The 19,635-nt window shown below is 38.8% G+C and overlaps 1 protein-coding gene across 1 annotated transcript in view; it reads left to right on the plus strand.

Moving 5' to 3' along the window:
- The window catches only part of oprm1 (opioid receptor, mu 1), a 41,354-nt gene extending 26,239 nt beyond the window's left edge, over window positions 1-15,115 (plus strand). The window contains exons 2-6 of the mRNA XM_012864951.3: window positions 3,260-3,609; window positions 9,017-9,192; window positions 9,676-9,854; window positions 12,625-12,808; window positions 13,118-15,115. Coding sequence (XP_012720405.1) covers window positions 3,260-3,609; window positions 9,017-9,192; window positions 9,676-9,854; window positions 12,625-12,808; window positions 13,118-13,123 — 895 coding nt within the window. The 3' untranslated portion in view covers window positions 13,124-15,115. The remainder of the gene's footprint in view (window positions 1-3,259; window positions 3,610-9,016; window positions 9,193-9,675; window positions 9,855-12,624; window positions 12,809-13,117) is intronic.
- The last annotated feature ends 4,520 nt before the right edge of the window (window positions 15,116-19,635 follow it).

The following is a 19,635-nucleotide window of genomic DNA, read 5'->3' on the forward strand; positions in this document are numbered from 1 at the left end:
TTGAAACTTGGCATAGAGCGTAAATGCTCAAGAGATATTACTGCACTTGGCAACGCTCTCTAAATCTTTCTTTATTTTTTTAGGGTGTACAAGCAGTGATAAAATGTCTGGCTCTAAGGAAGTGTATTGGAAGAGGAGGTGTGGTAAAAGCAAAAGTAGGTAGACTCTCTAGAATTCAGGCGCATTACAAAGACTGAGTTGGCAAATATATAATTTTGTAAAAGCTTCACTGTCTGGGGTGATTAACTTGTGACACTGTTAAACTGTGAAGAAAATAAAGCTTGATTAAATGTCAGACACCCTTCATCAAACATTCAAAAGTCCCAAGCTGAGTAAACTTGAACTTTCTAGGCCCTTTTTCCCATACCAAACAGGCATATTTTATTCAGGTTGAATTTTTTCAACTAACCTTAAAAGCCACCTCATAATCTGTCAGTCCCAACTGGTTTTTAATATTTTAGTGGAATAAGTTGGATACGGGTAATGGCTGCACAGCTAATCGTTGTTCTTTTTTCGTGCTTGGAATATCGCCTGAAGCTATTAAACAATAAACAGCATATACGTCTTTTCTGACAAGAGGTTTAAACAGTTGGGCCGTGGTGGACTGTCTGTCTTTTGTCTTCTTCTCTCTGAGCGAATGGATGCACGTAGTTTCTTTAGCTTTTTTTTATTTTTTTCTTAAACCAGGTTCTTTTCATTGTCTTTTTTCTTGCTCCAAGTTTCCACATTACTGACTGGAGGAAAATGTTAGTCAAATCTAGTCAAATAGAGTGTTTTTTTTTCTGTTTGCGTTGGTCAAAGAGTGCAGTCTAAACTGAGTGCACTCTTATTTTTGTCCTTTCTGTCAACACAGGAGAAAGGGGACTGGACCTTTTAATGCCACTCTTATCGATTCCTTCTGGTTCTTTAAATAATCTGTATTTATCCATTCCTACTGCTTTGCCTGCACTCATTTGATTCAGAAGATGTGTCTGAAAGGGGAATGTAAAAAAAAAAGCCTTGTCCAAAAATTCGTCTTGGGTTACGTTAACATTTGTGCAAATAAGAGATGTGTTTAAATTCGTACATATTCTCTTCTAAATAGATTGTGAGAAGGCTTTCCTTTGTCATGCTTTAAAAATGTCAAGGGCCAAAGTGTCTGAACAGCACTTTCGAGCCATTAACCACTTTTATTTGATCTAAAACATCTGAATTATTCACATGTGTGTTCCTCTTTAATCATGTGATACTTTGTGATAATATTACTGGAGCTTATCTAGAATAACAACCATGAGACATTTGTTGACTTCCCCTGTCAACATACTGTATATAAAAAGACTTAAAATAAATTGCATTAGCACAATCTCAGATCATAGATTTAACTATGTAGAACATCCTATACGTATAGCGTTGCACACTATACTGACAGAGCAAGTAGGGCTGGGTATCATCTAGGATGAGCCGATTCGATACGATTCTCGATACACAGCTCACGATACGATACGATTCTCGATACATAGCTCAGCTTGCTTTGATTCCAATATCGATATTTATTACTTTGAATTAATGCTCAGTGATTCAATCACCAAAATCAGCCAAATATTATGTTTATGTTCTATTTATTGATCACAGACATATTAACAGGAAAATAAAGTGCATTTGCTTCAATGCATTTAACGTGTCACAGAAACCAAAAATGTGCCCAAACATCTGATTTTAGGGACAAAGGAGCTTCTAAAATCCTGTCGGCCGTTCCACAAATTCGTCTCACTTGCTCTCCTTCGCTGTGAACTGTAATGGTTGCGCTGTAATAACGCCCCCTAGAGGTTGGGAGGTATATCGATATTGAAAGCCAGAATATCGATATTAAATCGTTTTTAAAAATATCGATATTAATCTTTATATCGATTTTTATGCACAGCCCTAAGAGCAAGGCTGCCATACATCGGCGCCCCCAATGTTCTTGCCCAAGGACACAATGACCAAGATAGTTGGAGCAAGTAATCGAACTGGCAACCAACCCTAACTCCTGCACCACTGTCGTCTCAAAACGTTACATTTATGAAAAGTTACATCTGTGTTGCATTATTGTTTTGTTTTTTGCTAAATCACCAATGCGGCTTTACTCCTAAAATCCCTTTAACCTCTTAAGACCTGAGAGCTTTAGGCTTTTTGACATTTAAAAAAGGCTGAAAAAGATTAATTTCTCTTCAAACATATGTTTGATCAACTGTCAGCCTCATTTCCAAATCTGTCAGGAGAAAGAAAAATATGTTTGAAGAGAAAGTGATCATTTTCAGGAAGCAAAAAGGCCTGTTTAGACTATAATTATTGGGTCTAAAGAGGTTAAAATGAATGTAACAGACCATTTTATTTATTTATTTATATTTCATTTTGTTTTTTTTACTTGGCCAGATTTTTGAGGAACTTCTATTAGGTAATTGAATCAAGCAACATTTTATCCTCTGGTTAGTCAGCTAAATCAATGTGGTTCAGAATGTACACAAATGTAGCAAGACTGACAAGAATGTTTGTAGAATCTTAGTTCTTCTAAAATAAAATGCCTTTTGTCGACGGATGAGAGGTGCAAACAGAGCCGATAAGGTTTCTTTTGAAAAACATCCTACGGAAGAAACTGAGGCTCAAAAAAACTGCAAGTAATGTGGAGAATTTATATAGTGTAGTATAAATAGTATAGTAGTGATCTAAAAGGAAATTTTATTTTATTTTTAAGACAGGAGTTTATGATGCGTCCCTCTTAAAGCCGGAATTACCCATAATGCAGCAGCATTTTCTGTAACCATAACCGTCATACTATAGTATCATAGTAGTACTTTCTAAACAAAGGTAATTGAAGACTTTTTATTTAGACTTCTGATCAGTGGTGGAGAAAGAACTCATACAATGTACTTAAGTAAAAGTACATTGTACTTTTACAATGTACATACTATAGTATCATAGTAGTACTTTCTAAACAAAGGTAATTGAAGACTTTTTATTTAGACTTCTTCTGATTGTTATGTGTAAGAGTCTCTACAAACTAATTAGCTCTCCTTGACATTATGTTAGAGTTTACTGGAATGTCTGTCACTGAACTCAGAGGAAGGCCAGAGTAGATCAACAGTTCACTGTGCTAAGAACTTATTTAGCATGAATAATCAAATGTGAAGATAAAAAGACAATACAGACGGACTCCAAATACGTCTTCATGATGTGAAGGTACTTTACGTGCGAGCACTTTTGAGACCCTTTAACCATAACAGCTGTATTTTCTCTTTAGGTACACTAAAATGAAGACGGCCACCAACATCTACATCTTCAACCTGGCTCTGGCGGACACCTTGGTCACCAGCACGCTTCCCTTCCAGAGCGTCAACTACTTAATGGGCACCTGGCCTTTCGGGGACATCGTGTGTAAAATGGTGATGTCCATCGACTACTACAACATGTTCACCTCCATCTTCACGCTCACCACCATGAGCATTGACCGCTACATCGCTGTGTGCCACCCTGTCAAAGCGCTGGACTTCAGGACGCCACGAAACGCTAAGATAGTCAACGTCTGCAACTGGATTCTGTCCTCGGCCATCGGGCTGCCTGTGATGTTCATGGCCTCCTCCGCCGTCACCCGTAAGCTTGGCCACGTGTGTGTGTTATCAGAAAGGCACTTAGAAGAATATCTCATACAGCTGGACATTTAATATGCGGCACATCCCTTCTGGAAGGGAAATTAGAAGAGAAAATATCTCTAAAATCTTAGGGCTTTCTTTAGCTCAGACTGTGTTCACTGTTACATAAGACTGTGAAGAGCTCTCATGTGTTAATGTGACTATGCAGCTTTTCAGAGGCTTTATGTAGTAAAAACCGATGAATGAATGAACTAATCTGCCTCTTCCCACATCTTGGCATTTCAGCGGTTCTGTGAGCTCACCCATGACAACCCTGTTGACATTGTTAAGAATCAGCAGCATCAATACTGTGGCCGCTGGCAGAAAATCATTGAAAGCAGAAGGTCAACAACTCAGGGAAGACCTCTTCAGCAGGGGATCCAGCCTTGAAAGGAAAAGCTAGTTCATGGCTGGTGATCTGCACTGCTTAGAAAGCGTGCACTGAAAGAAATGAAAACATCAACTTGATGTCTTACAAACATGACTTTACATGTCTTACAAATGACTTTATTATATATAATGTCTGCAGACCATTACTATCTGGAATGCCACCAACTACATTTTTAGCATTAAAGCTGTAGTTGGTTGGTTAATCCTGTTCAGAAGCACTTTTTGTTATACTGGGTAAAATGGTCCTTCCATCCTGATAGTAGTGAACTCATTATGTATTTATGTATTGGAGGATAAAAAATTGATCTCTGTCAGAGCTGCGGGCTGTTATGAATGCTGCTGGAGAACCCGATATTCAGCTGGACACAGAGCTTCGTTGTTAAAAAGTTTATTGCAGAAATTAAATAACGGCAGATGAGGCAGGCAGTAATGGGCAGAAGACCAGAGGATGCAGGTGGGGTGACCGGCAGAACGAGACTTCAACAGGTGTAGCAGGCAGAGACGGACTTAAACCGGAATTGAAGGCAGATGCTGACCGAGGAACTACCAGAGCGAGCAGCTGGAATTCATAGGGAAACAGGCAGACTTGTTCAGCATGCAGACACAGGAAACTTTTATCAGAAGGGTCCAGCTGGCTGAGCACACAGGAACTGGTAGAGGCAGATCACATCAAACGAGACGAGATGAGACGTTCTGGCAGGGATGAGTTGGCTGAGGCAGGTATATATGGACAGGGAAACAGGTGAGCAAAGTTGGAAGTAATTACTGGCAGCAGGTGGAGCGGATCTGCGCTAATTGAATGGTGAGTGAGCTGATTGGATAGTGGCTGATCCAAGAAAAGTCCAGAAAATATCCAAAATAAACAAACAAAAACCCAAATCATGACAGCAGGCCTGTAAAAACTCTGACCAATGCTGAAGGTACTCTGACACGCAGGAATAATTGTACCAAACAAGGGACATGGTTCATCGGTTTTTCTTCTTTGTTTTTTTTTTTCTTGCACCTTTTTATAAATAATTGTTTCTAATAATAGTTCTATAATGAAATTAGGCAAAGTTATTGTATGTCTTTTTATCTGAAACAGAAAACAATATAGGTGGATAAGGTATGAGCTATGTGCTTAGAGATGCCTCTGATTAAAAACAAAGTACTAAATCTGTATAAAAAAAAAAAAAAAAAGTTTTAATAAGCTGCGTAAAGAACCTTGTTTCAGTTTATGCTTATGCAATGATATAACAACCTAAAGGGGTATATCTCATTAAGACTTTGCTGGAAACATTAATGATCAAAAACAAATACTTTAATTGCACAAGTACACACAAGGGCTCATAAATGACAGATTCATATTGAGTAATAGCTCTAAACATACACTATCCTAAACAGAGTAAACAAGGCCTTAATAAAAAAAAATTAAGCACAAACACCATTGTGAGCTCTAATGTTACTGTATCTGTTGGATGTGTCACATGGATTTCAAATGAGAGCATTGAGCACGTTAAAAGTCTCTCTGCAAACTCATGGCCATAAAATAAGCCTTTGATGTTTCTATGTTTAACAGTTCAAGCTGAGGTTCATGGTTCTGAGAAGTGCTTCAATCAAGCTACTTTGAACAAAAAAAAGCAATTGGAAAATTGTCATCTTGACTATAATGAAAGCTCTACACAATATTTCATCATATAGGTATGATCACAGGTGAGACACCAACAAAATGAAAATGTAAAAATTACAGTTTGTTTTGGGGGAGCCAGAACACAATAACTGTTACAAAGCCTAACTAAATATGTACAAATGTCAATGATAGATACTTTCTTTCTTATATGCATAAAAGTCTGTGTTGACATTGTCATGTTTTGGGGTTAGTAAAGGACCCAAGTTCGAGTTATTTAATAATAAAGCAATAACTTACAGGGGAATCACAGGAAGAGTACGAGATAGCTAATGAGCAGAGTAACAGGATGAATCTGCGAAGACCAATGGAAACCAATGAGCTTTTATGCTGAGGGAGAAGTGGAGAAGGACCCTGGATCCAAGTGAGATATTTTGGGGTAATGTGGAACTGCTGGGGGAGGAGAATGCTGACCAGGAGAGCTGAAGCATGTTATTTATGAGCCCAGGGAACTAAACCAGACACAAAGGAAAACTGCACACCAAGGTGAAAATGTGCCAACACTGATCTAGAAGATAAACTAAGTTACACACAGAACATAGGTAAGAAACCAAACCTAAATGAATAGACCTAAATGGAAAAATATATTGAACATAAAAAAACATCAAGGAAATGATTAATGATTATCACTAAAAGAAGCAAGACAATGAGTCAAAATACATAATTATACAAGTTGGAATACATAACTTAAAAACATTATTCTTGTTTACAGTAAATAAAGACTTAAATGTTTGTTTTCTCACACACCTTTTCTATTTTTTCTTTCCTGTAGTTTAATAAATTATGGGAACTCAGATGTACGTTTTAGACTTCAGGTTCAAGAATCTTTGTTATGCCCAGAGCAGCTGATTTCACAGCAACTGTTTAAAAAACAAAGAAAAGGAGAAAAAGAACTACACATGTGACGACAATTTGCTAAAAATAACAACAACTCATTTAAGAATCTAAGGGCTGCAGAAACAAATTAGTTTTCCGGTCTATTAGTCCGACATCTTGGCAGCAGATATCAGCACCCGGACAGAAGGAGCTGGATTAATTAACGTTCCAATCCAGACACCTATTACGGACTACATCAATAACTGTTTATATATTTTACAGTTTTAGTAGAGATTTACTGAATATATTAAATCAATGAACATACATCTAAAATTATTGAAATTGTATTAATGTATTAATTACACAATTCAATTATGTAAAATCATAATGTGAAAATACTTAAATAAACCTTGTTTCATCATATAGTTTTATTGTCCATCTGGGCCTCCATTGGTTGTATCAGCCTATCCTTACTGGCTCATGGTCAACTTAACAGAACCCAGACAGAACCCTCACACAGAGAGGAAGAACACAAACTCGAACTCGGGACTTTCTTGCTGACAGACAACAGCGCAAACCGATGTAGTCCAAAATTAAATCTTATATATTTATTTCAGTATATTGTATTTCCTGTGCTTAGTCTAGCATGAAGTTATTTAAACCATCACTATGACTTGTCAAATACATGCTGACGTTTGATTGGGTAACCCGCACTTCAGCTGAAAGCCAATCATCTTGTAGTTTGAGCCGACACTGGCAGCTGACAGATAACAGATACATTTATGATGTTCTATAACACAGGGCTATCAAATAATTACATAAATACTGAATGTGCAGACAACATGTGCTGAATAACAATTTCTGTGATGGATTTCAGTATTTAATCATGCATTTCATAAATGATTGATTCCTTTAAATCCTTCTAGATTAATTTATCTGTGGATGTATTAGCAATTTTGTTTTAATAAGGATTCACCTAACAGAGGAATCTTTATTTCATTATTATGGATGAAGAATTGTGATATTTCTCAATACTGATTAATCTAAAGAGTATTGTGTCTTACGCTGTTCTCAGAGGTTAACGTCGGAGTCAAGAAGTACCAGCACTCACAGTGGGAGTGGGGGAATTGTGGCACTGAAGAAGAATGAAGGAGGGAACAAACTGCTCTCTCTGGCACAAGCATTAGGCTTTTGGATGAATGAGTCTATGGCTCCCACCAAAACCAGACTTTAATAAAAAAAACTAAACAAAAAGGAAAACCTGCAGGGTAAGATGAAGTTGTCTCTGCGGTGAAAGGGGTGAAAAACAAATGCACTCTTGCAGGAACTTCACAGAAACAGTCAAACGTATCGTGTTTATTTAAAAAAAGGTGCATTTTCTAAGCAGTCGAACCAGGACCGGGTGGTTAGGCTGGTCTAAGATCAGACTGCACAGTTTATAGTTTTGAGTGAGAAAGTCTTTTAGGTAACCATCAGTGATTGAATATGATTATTTCTCTCTCTTTCTCTGCTGGGTAAACCCCAGGTGGATGAGACAAATCAGATTTTTTTTATTATTAAAGTTACATAAAGTTGAGTTAGCAGGGACATTGTAGTTAAACATAGGCAAGGCAAGGCAAGGCAAATGTGTTTATATAGCACAATTCAGTACAGAGACAATGCTAAGTGCTTTACATGATTAAAATATAGGAATAAAAGCAAGTAGGGATAGAATGTAGAAAAAAAACAAAAAAAAAAACATAGTGCCCTTGTTAGTGTACATGGGAGTTGAGCTCACAATTTTGACCTCCAAGTGATTTTATTCCCCATTACCTATTATTTTTTATATAACATTTCCTCATTAGGGCATCAGAAAATCTTTCCAACCACCACACATTAGCAGACGTCACGCAATTGATCCCTTTAACCATGGTAATTATTCCATGTATTGTTCTTGAACCGTTTTAGACCAAAGGTTCATCAATTGTTTGTTCAGTAGCACCAGATTTGGTCTCAATCAGTAACCAGCATTTAAAATTATGACTAATCAATTACTTTAAAGCTTGTTTCATCTCTCAGTTAGCAAATTAAAATGTTTCATATTTTGACAGGCATTCAAACTCGAGGAAAAAGCTCCCCCTGGATCTGACTGGCTCCCGCTACCTGCAGCAGGGAGAAAAAGCTTGCTTTGACTCTGCCAATTGCTTTCCAGGGCCATTGGATGGATATGTAATACTGTTAAAAAAAAGAGTTAAAGATCACATTAATGAAAATACAGGCCTTATACACCTGGAGTTGCTAGCAGCTTTTTTAATTAACACAACCCCGATATTTTCAGTACCAAGTAATGAACTCTACACCTTCCTGATGTGGTCCCCCAGAGAAAGCAGGAAATAGAAATAAAACCTTCCACAGTTCTGTCTTTAGATCCTCGCGACGTCACTGGTGGACACGCTGGGCTTTGAAAACAACAAATAAATTTAAAAAAGTATTTGAGCACATTTGTCTTTCTGCACAGACGGCGACATTATTGACTGCAAGCTGATTTTCCCTCACCCCTCCTGGTACTGGGACACCCTGATGAAGATCTGCGTCTTCATCTTTGCCTTCATCATGCCCGTCCTCATCATCACCGTCTGCTATGGACTCATGATCCTGCGACTCAAGAGTGTGCGAATGCTGTCGGGCTCCCAGGTTGACACACAAGCTAGTTTTTTCCATTTATATGTTTAGGACAGCATATATGAATATTCTCCAAAATTCAGATCTCATAGGCTCTTGGTTAAATATGATCCGTGGACGTCTTATTATCTCGTTAATGTATTGATTATGCTTTTAAGAGTAATCAAGCACAATGGGCGACTGCCTAAGGCATGTCTTGTAACACATTCCACTCGTTAAGCTCCAGATAAAACAATTAGGAGGAATCAACCGAAGCAGAAAGCTGTGATTTAATTTTAATGACACGCTGAGCACTCACCACTTGAACTGAGTGAGACTTTGGCCTCATCCTTATATAAGAGCTCAGATTCCATATTTGCTGTTCAGGTGTTATGTTTTAATTTTTTTGGTTTGAATGAATAAACGATTCCTCCTTACTTTACGTAATGTCTTTGTTCTTTTTGTTCCATTCTGTTCCCCCGTTCCCCAACAAACATGCCACACCAACTCTCACAGGAAAAGGACAGGAATCTTCGGAGGATCACCCGCATGGTGCTGGTGGTGGTCGCCGTCTTCATCATCTGCTGGACCCCCATCCACGTCTTTGTGATCATCACAGCTCTGATCAACATTCCCAGCTCCACCCTGCAGACCATCACCTGGCACTTCTGCATCGCCCTGGGCTACACCAACAGGTACAACCCGGACTGAGATGTCAGAAATGTTTGCTGTAATAGTTTCTAAGCGGTGTTGCGGGACATGTGGCTGTCAGTAAGGTGATAACGGGACACAACGCACACTACAGTTGAGACCAGATGTTTTCATGCACAGTCTGAAAGGAAACATAGCACATATGTGCCAGGATGGTAAGCAAGAGCATTTAGGAGAGATTTATTTATCTTTTTTTACTTTCTCCAAATCCAGACATTTAAATCTAGTTTATGTGTTTGATGAAATTGCATTTAAACTGTATAACTTGGGTTAAACATTTTAGGTATCCTTCCTCAAGCTTCTCACAACAGTTGGCTGGGATTTTGGCCCATTCCTCCTGTCAGCTTTGTAGGTCGTCTTGCTCACACAGTCTTTCAGCTCTGCCTACAAATTTCCCATTGGACTGAAATCAAGGCTTTGCAACAGAAACCCTGAGACATTAATTTTGTTGTCTTTAAGGAACATTATAATTCATAATGCTCTTTGTCATTGTTTACTTGGAACGTCTATTTTTATCCAAGCTCTCACCTCCTGGCATATCATTTTGGATCTTCCTGCAAAATGTTCTTTGTTAAGTCCTTTTGTAAAGTAGACCAGTCCTTTCTCTAGTAAAATACCCACACAACATGATGCTGCCACCCTTGGATTCTTCCAAAACCTGACAAACACAAGACGTATGTGGCAAGGCACCCAGACCATCACAGACTACAAGTCCGTTCCTTCAAGTCTGTGAGGACATCCCAGTCTTTGACAAGGCGCTCAAAGACTGCTGCCTGGGACGGGAGGTCAGAGACTGTGCTGAGCAGCTGCCTCACGTCCTTATGGGCTAGTTTAACACCTCGTTGGCACCTGCTGTCGGCCCATCCTGTTTCAAGACTGCAACCATCATACCAGTGGCCAAAACAAATGCAATTTCCATCACTGAACGATTGTCGCCCAATCCCCGTACACATAAAATGCCGCTGCATTCTCTTTTGTCTTCTGTTTTTACTTGGTGCCTTGCTACAAAAGTTTGCCCAAATGTATATTGTTGATGTGCAGTTAGCCTGTCTTGTATCTCACAGTCTGGATGATTTCCTCAGCCTCGCAAGCTTCCCTCTCTTTCCACTAAATTTAATAATGTTCATTATTTCCAGACTCTTCAATTTTAGTCACATCAGACCTGATGACATATCTCCAATAATTAAGGTCTTGGTCCCTGAGGGCATTTGCAACTACAATCTGACTTGAGAAGTTTTTGAACTAATGGCTTCCTGTTCTGTGAGTGGCCATTAGCAAATGTTGACACATGATTTATTTCACTGTGGCTAGTGACTCTAGCTTTGTTCAGCATCGCTACAAGGTCTTTTTCTTTTGTTCTGACCGGTTGACTCTTATAAAATTGACGATTGGGACCCTTTTGATTCAACCCATTCAGCTATCAGCGTTCTCCCACTGGTGAATTAGAATTATTCAAGTAAACCACAATGGGGTACCGCGAACGAGCTATTTTTAGAAACGTAACGTCACGATGACGTCTCATCACGTGGTACGCAGTGGGGCAAACTCCGGAAACCCGCCGCTGTTTTGCTTTAAAAGAGACGTGCGTTAGCCTAGGTTTTACTCGTTAAAACGACTGCTTTTTCCAAATCTAAGACCATGGTTTTTAAACATTGTTGCTATGGAACGTGCAACAGCGACTCGAGGTACGCTGATCGGCCGCATATGAAGGATGTTTTCTTCAAGACTGCCAAGGAGAAATGTGTGCGCTTGGTACACCGGTGCGGTAGGCCTACACAACAGTTCAACCCGGAAAAAGTTACCAAATTCACCTACATATGTAGCAAGCATTTTGTCGGAGGAAAGGGCCCAACCGAAGAACATCCTGACCCAATTCCAGCGACATCAAGTAGTGAACAGGTAAGAGTATTTTGGTGGCCGACATGTTAATAAAGTAGCGCCTGCTACCATGACAGCATATAGGCTATCATGGTAGCAGGCGCTAACATGATAGCCTGCTACCAGGATAGCTTACTCAAAAACATTTCAAATGAGACAAACATTAAACATATACCGATCCCTGGACGGTGATTGCAAACAACAAAAAAAAAAACGGCCGACGCTGCCATGATCGCCGCGCAGGAAAAAAAAAACAAAGCTTACCGTTCATCAACTCGGCCAGTTTTCCAGTCTTTTTAAGCCCTCGAACCTCAAGCCATCGTTTGAGCTGAAGGTTGGTGTGTTCTTCGACAGTGCGACCAGTAAACCGTGTGCCTGGGACATCGTCTAGGGAAAGTTTAACGGCTGTAAAGTCGGTCATATCGCTGGTTCTGTTGCGCTTGTAATAGCTGGGTTATCCGTGCGTTCTCTCCTGTGTGCCCTACCTAAGCGGGAAAAGGGGCGTTGCTCTTGAGACGGTGACGTCACGTGCGCGGTACCCCATTGGGTGCAGTAAACTATGAGCAGATAGTAAAAAATTACTTTAAATCATCAGCTGATAAAGCAGGTACCAAATGTCCCAAAGACAATTCTATGTTTTTGAAGTGCCTTGTGTTGGATGGCTCTTAAAACTACAAGTGCAACACAAGAAAGGGATAAAATTATAAAAAATAAAAAAAAATCACCACTACTCTGGCTCAAAGCTCTAAAGCTGTATAGTACTTCATTTTTCCACACCTCATTATGTTTGAAGCGAGATAAAAACAGTGTTGAGGACTTATCTCTTCCACTCAAACACTAAGATCTGACCCTTTTGCCTCTCCTCCTGCCCCGCAGCAGTCTGAACCCGGTTCTTTACGGCTACCTGGATGAGAACTTTAAGCGCTGCTTCCGTGAGTTCTGCACCCCGAGTCCTTCAGTGCTGGAGATCCAGAACTCATCCAGAACCGGAGCCACCAGCCGTAAGATCCCAAAGCGCGAACACAACAGCGGAAACACGAGCGAGAGGTCCAATCAACAGGTACTCGCCAGCTCTGTGAGCACACCACTACATGCAATGGTTAAAACAACCCGATAAATAACCACATCCACGTTAATTCCTGCACAGCCTGTCAGTCCACATTGATAAAAAATATAAATGGTAAATATTAAAGTTTAATCCCTTTATAATTAGCTAATAAACTAGTTTATTTATTGTCATGTTTGACTGTTTGACACTGGTGTGACTTTGCCTTTCCTCGGCACAAAATCAGAAGTTTACGGTTTGGAGATGAATCGAGGAATAATCACCCGGACTTGACCCAGAAAACCTGTGATTCCCCCTCTGCAGGTATGACTAGCCCTGGAGGGGTCGTCGGTGGACTCTCGCTGTTGTGGAGGAGCTGCCAACGACGACTTCACCTCTGAAGTCACGCAGGTCACCACAGGGCTTTGATTAGCGCACGGAAACCAAACACGCAAGCCTCACATCCAGAACGTGGCTGACAGTGAAGGGCACAGACCACCTTTTCCTGCTCCGAGCGCTCTCCTGTAGTTCTGCTTAGGAGTAGACCTGCACATCCTTGCTTAGTGAATTTAAGCAAATTATTTTTTTTAAAGGACAAGACAGATGAAAAAAAACAAGAATTGAATTAAAGTAACTCATCCCTGTAATTTCAGAAAGATTATATGCTATATATAGACAGAAATATTTCCCGGTAACAAGACAAATGGATTGATTGATCTATAAAACCACTTTTACAACCCGCTAATATGGTTCTTTCTGCCTTATTAATCTTAGCATCCGGTCATAGCCCTCAGCTTATCGCTCGTGCTTTATGGTGAACTAACAAATCCATTATTTGCCTTCATGCCACTTTTCCACCAGATGCCCTTTTAAGGATGGATTCTGCTAAAGTACGTTGTAAAGAGCGGGTTCGTGTTTGTTGCTGCTGAAAGGCTCTGCGGCTTTTCTGCCTCCATAAAGACTTTTGCCAAATGGGAGGCGAGATGCCAAGTTGTCTCCCCCCGCTTTGCTTTTCAACCTGGCTTTGTACGGCTGCAGCAGGGGTTCACCTGAACAGTTAACACGAATCACTGATCTGCTCAGCGCCGCTCCGGCTTTAGCCACTTCAGGGTCACGCCGTCTGTTGCTGTGCAGCCGTGCAGCTCAGCTCGCTCGCCCCTTCCGCGTTTCCCCGCTGAAGATTTCTCTATAGCTGGTGATTAAAACCTGGACCTGAGGCATTGTGCGCTCTCTGTTTTCACAAAACCGGAGAATGGTCTGAATGTACATAAAGGGAACCATTTGTGTGTTTGTCCCAGTGAATCGTCGTGCCAAAACCCGTTCACCAAACCAGCAGAGAGGACGCGGCTGCCTGTTTGTGCAGCGTGCAAAGCGTGCCATGTTAGTGCAAATACCTGGCTCTGCTGGTGTATGATTAACCACGGTTTAACAGCCGTTACAGCTGGTATGGCTTTTAAATGGGAGTCGTTTCTCCTCCTGGGAAGGTAAAGATGGGCCAAGGAGGAGTGTACAGTACCATGTGTTGTATCTTTATGTAAGCTTGCGCTGACTGTGTTGTGTAACTTCAGGCAAAAAGGCGCTGTTCGTTTTGTTGTGCTTGATATTCTCTGAACCATATTTTTGTAAGGCCCTGTAAAGAACATATTTCTATTTATGGTGTAAAGCAGTGTAAGTATGCTGCTGCCTGTTTATTTGTTGTAAATGCAAAATCACAAAAACTGTTGTATCTAAATGGAGATCCTTTTTTTTTTTGATCGTTGACTGCAAAAGGGTTTAAAATCAATGCTAACCATTAAATCGTGACAAATGTTCTGCTTTGAGTAAGGCTGATGTCACATTGTGCGGATAAATGGTCCACTCTTACATGCGCGGCTTTCAACCACCTGTAAATTGCGTTTGTAATTGCTTGTAAGCTGCCACACGCTGTATGTCCCATGAATGCCACGTTTGGAGCTCTTAGGGGTCCAACGCTCAACGAGGCAAAGGAGCTGCACACGGCGGCGACGTTTCCATGCATCTAGCGGAGCTCTGAAGTTGACTGTAATTGCCTCATTTCATCTCTTCCCCAGGAAATCTCATACAGCGCCTTAAACAAGAAAACGAGTGGAGGCTTCCCGAAGAACTTCAGTCCAGTCACTGCACTGGTTCTCAGATACAAACGTTCATTACATTGGATGATATGTGCAAACAAAATCTTACCCTGAATTGTCATTATTCCTGTGGATCCAGTTATACTAGATTGATACGGGTGCCATCCTCAGTTATGTGCCCTACCAACTTGAATTAATACACACAGTATTTGTTTAGAAGGTAAATGAACGGACACTTTCAGGAAAGATCAGTGTAGGCTGAACTCTAGGAAGCCAAGAGGTCTCAATAATGACTCTTTAAAGCAACGGCAACCTTGCTGTTAGGCAGATGGAGACCTCTAACCCGGGGAAAAAAAATTCTCATCCAATTTTATCTGCCTCTATTGGTTCTAAACATGTCTTAAACTCCACAGTGAGCTGAATCTAACAACCTTACTGTACAGTTCAGGTTGCTGTATTAGCAATGCTTGATCAGCTCATGTGTTGTTGTTTGTTGTTTGGGGGAGGTCAGCGTCCTAATAAGTTGTCCTGTGGAAGAAACAGTGTCCGCTGGGACAGAGACTCACCACGAGGGACAACGTGGAGAACCGGACTTGCTGAGGAGGACTTGGACAACATTTATAACCGCTTGCAGTTATTTTCCTTTTCTTTCTAAGACATGTTCAGTGTGACACACACAGAAAAATGTGACATACCTATTGTTTACCTAATAAACTCAACAGGAGGTTGTTTGGATCCAATTTATTATTATTATTAATTTATTTTTTTTTTTAAAGGTGTTTGATCACAGCAATGTTTGAAGTTATCAAGCTCTTAAAGGATCCTCTCTTTCCCACATTTTGTAATTCATAAAAAAGATTATTATAATTTTTTTGCTTATAAAATTATTTAGAGTATGCAAGGTTGACAAAATGGCAAGAAAAAAATACTGAATTTGCATTTTTTTTTTTTTTTTATCTTTTCTTTCGCATTCCATAGTTTACAGTCTCAGACACATTGAGAAAAAAAAATGTATTTGCCTGAAGAGCAACACCAAGAAAAATCCCTCCTGGGTCCATGTTTTTTTTTTTTTTTTTTTGTCCTGTTTTGGATCCAATTTGTCGGTTACAATACTTAGGAAGTTAATTTGAAATCAATGACATATAATTGGGCCAGGAGGTATTTTTGGGCTGAATTTAGATTTTTCAAAAAACTTTCCATGACATTTTTCACTTGCTTTTCAAGCCAGATTTGTTCCTTTCAGCCTTTTTTTTTGTGCCAGACTCACTTTCAAAAGGCACTTTTCTAACTCACCAGTACTTTAGTTCTATTTCTCTTTTAAGTTTATTTTTTTTATTTCATTCCCTTGTGATTATATCCCTTGAAAACATCATGCTTTATTTCTACTAGAAGAAGGCCCTTTGTTTTTTGTGTAATTCGTCCTAATTTTTTTTTAGCTCTCACAGATCAGGTAATGAACCCCCTAAAATTTCTATTTGCACAAATGGGATAGGAAATATATCTACTTTTGTAGTTTGTTGGATTTTTTTTTAGTTTTTTTTCTAAAACAAAGAAACATTATTCAATTAAACTGGCATTTAAGGGGTTATAAATTCAGAATATTCATGAATATTTGTTATGCATGGTGAGGGCTGGAGTTAGCAATGGTATTCATAACAGAACTGGAAACAAAATGTTATTATACATGATATTTTTGTGGCATTAAGAATTGTTTTTTTTCCCAGAGGACCCAGGTGGAGCATAAAATTAATAAGGATCCTTTGGGGATAATAGGCTGGTTTCATAAGGAAAACACATTCTTTTTGAACAAGCAACCTCATCTCCTGCACTTTTAAGACCAAATTTAGAACATTTACAAAAAACAAAATAAAATAATATGATAAAACTATTGAAATTTTACACTCTAAGCTGTGATTGCTGCTCACTATTATAAAGTTTTAGGTCAACACCATAAGCCTGCTGTTTTCAGTGAAAAGTCCAAAACAACATCGGTTAAAATCTGTTGTTTCCACAATCAGCAGTATTTAACCGTGCAAACCACACAGACGCACAGACCCAAAGCTTGAAAGGCAGCCGGCGCTGAATATCTGGCACATAAAATGGGATTATTATAATGATGTTGCATTTGCATGTATTTATAGCACAATGAAGACTATGATTATCCATTCTGAGAGACGAGACAAAGCCGTGCTTCTCATCTGCAACACATCATGACTTCCAATGTATCAACAACATAGTCGTAAATTACTTGTCCCGTGACTTACTCCGCCATGTGATCCAGTCTCCAAACTGCATGTAATCTGTTGTACAGACACTAATGTCTCATTATTGGATGCCATTCTAAAATGCATTACTAATATTGTTAAGCTTTCTGTGGAAAAAAGAGCAACTATAAATGTCGCTGAATATTTTTTTCTTTCTTTCTTGCTTCTAAATAAATGATCAGCTTCTCTGAAGTTTCTGTGTTTGGTGTGAATGCATGAACAATGCTCTGTTGTTGACCAAACATGAAATGCAAGATCTTCTCTGTGCCCTCGGGATGAGAAGGAATAACAATGAATAATATCAAAGAGCCAAGAAATACGTAATATAACCAGTAACCCTTCGTGTTAAAGCAGGAAACTATAATAATAATAAAAATATATATATATACATAGATAGATAGATAGATAGATAGATAGATAGATAGATAGATAGATAGATAGATAGATAGATAGATAGATAGATAGATAGATAAAAACAGTTGTTTTCCAAATTTGAATTGAATTCCTTTTAGTTTTTTTAAAGATAAAAAAAAGCAGTTTGTTGCTTTTTTCCCATTTTACTGGTATACCTAAAACGTTGCTGATTTGTGGGAAACATCTGTTGTTTTTTCACAGTATCATTAAAAAAAAGCTAATTAAATAAAAAAAAAAATGTTATGTCATGGTTATATCATGACCTACGCTATCATCGGGTAGACCGCAGACTGTTGTCCAGCAGAGGACTGGTGCTGTACACAAGAGGGGCAAGCTACAATTAGAATAATTGTAAAAGAAGCTGACTTTTCAGAGTGCTGTGTGCAGCTATGTTAAGGGAAAGTTAATGGGAGAGGAACGGTGTCACAGCAAAAGGCAAAAGCCATGACTGCATCCTTGACAGGATTGTGAATCAAATCCAATTCAAGAGCTTATAATGTATTTGAAAAGCGTGGACTGTAGCTGTAGGCAAAAATAAATAAATAAATCTGGTAAAAAAAGAACCAAATACAACATTTTCCAGTAATCTGACATGTGTGTTAAAAAAAAATCCTTTTCTTATCCGACTTATTATGGGTTTGTGTTAGCTAATCCATTATCATTAAAATGAACATAAATATATGTTGCAATAACTATTAACGTTTCAGTCTCGTTTTCTGAAATGAATAACTGAAATGATTTCACTTCTCAAAAGTATTCTTAATATAGGCTGCTGAAGTGCACTTGCATGTCTAGAAGACTTTCACACAATGTTCCTCCTAAAATGGAAAGAAACAACCAAATGGTACTGCTTGCCAAAACGAGCAAACAATTATGATTTTAGTTTTAAGGGTTAGATTAACAATGCATGTGCACGTGTTTGGTTTTATATTTTTCAGCAGAAATTTTGACTCATCATTGAAAAAGTTCAGGTGTAAAAAACCAACTCTAGACTGTATTTGCACAGAAAGGCAATAAGAAAACATGCAAAGTATGTTCTACTATAAAATCAACACAGGGATGTTATCATCCCTGGGTTGAGGCTGTCATTTTTGTAGTGATCATTTCGTTGTTGTTTATGTTCTAAAGGGGTTGCCATACTCAATTCATTTCTCTGTATTCATTATTGTTAGTAAAGTGTTCCCACATTAGGTCATTCCTTTGTGTTTAGTTTCTTAGTTTATTCATGCGTTGTGTTCCTTTTTTGCATTTGGATCTATTTCTCTTTGATCCGTTTTTAGTCTTTTTTTTCCTTTGGTTTGTAGTTTCTTGTAGCTTCCATTGTATTAATCATTCACCTTCCCACAGTCTGCCTATTTGCTCACGTTCAAAGCTGTTTTTAATCTCTGAGACCTACGTTTACTGTCATTGTCCACTCTCACCTCAGTATATAAGCTCAGTGGTTGTCACTGTTTGCTCCTCTTGCTCTGCCTGTGCTCCATGTCCTGTTGTCCTTGTGTAAGATCAATTAGTTTTCTGTTTGTATTTCTAAACCTTCACCATGCTCTTCAAAAATTCCTGTCTGCATTTTGTTCATACTGCCATCATACCAGACATATCTTTGCGTGAGTAGTACAAACAAACTGATATTAAATTACAGATGAAATGTTAAAGCAATTTTTTTTGCTTTTATCCAAAGCTGTCCTTATTTCACATAGTCACAGCGTTTCTATTCACTAGCAGCTATGTCTTTGTGCTCCACCTTACAGCATTATTCTGACTTTTCAGTTACGTGACTTGTTTTTTCACATAGTAAGAAATTTTCAACCAAAAAGAATAATAAAATAAAGCATTTCAAAGAAAAGGCTTCAAATTTATATGCAGCAAACTTCCATTTTAATAGTGAGTTCAAAATTGATAGTTGCAAACCATACAGTTAGATGTCATCATTAAAGTTATATCGCAGATTGGAATAAAGAAATCTAATTTATGTCTTCTACAATGACGATGAATCTGTCCATTTTTATTATTCAAAACTTCCCAGCTAAGCAGATTAGCTTGGGTACAGTTTTTATGTCTAGAGGATGAAACAGAC

This window comes from Fundulus heteroclitus, chromosome 22 (genome assembly GCF_011125445.2).
Source record: "Fundulus heteroclitus isolate FHET01 chromosome 22, MU-UCD_Fhet_4.1, whole genome shotgun sequence".
Classification (NCBI taxonomy): Eukaryota; Metazoa; Chordata; class Actinopteri; order Cyprinodontiformes; family Fundulidae; genus Fundulus; species Fundulus heteroclitus.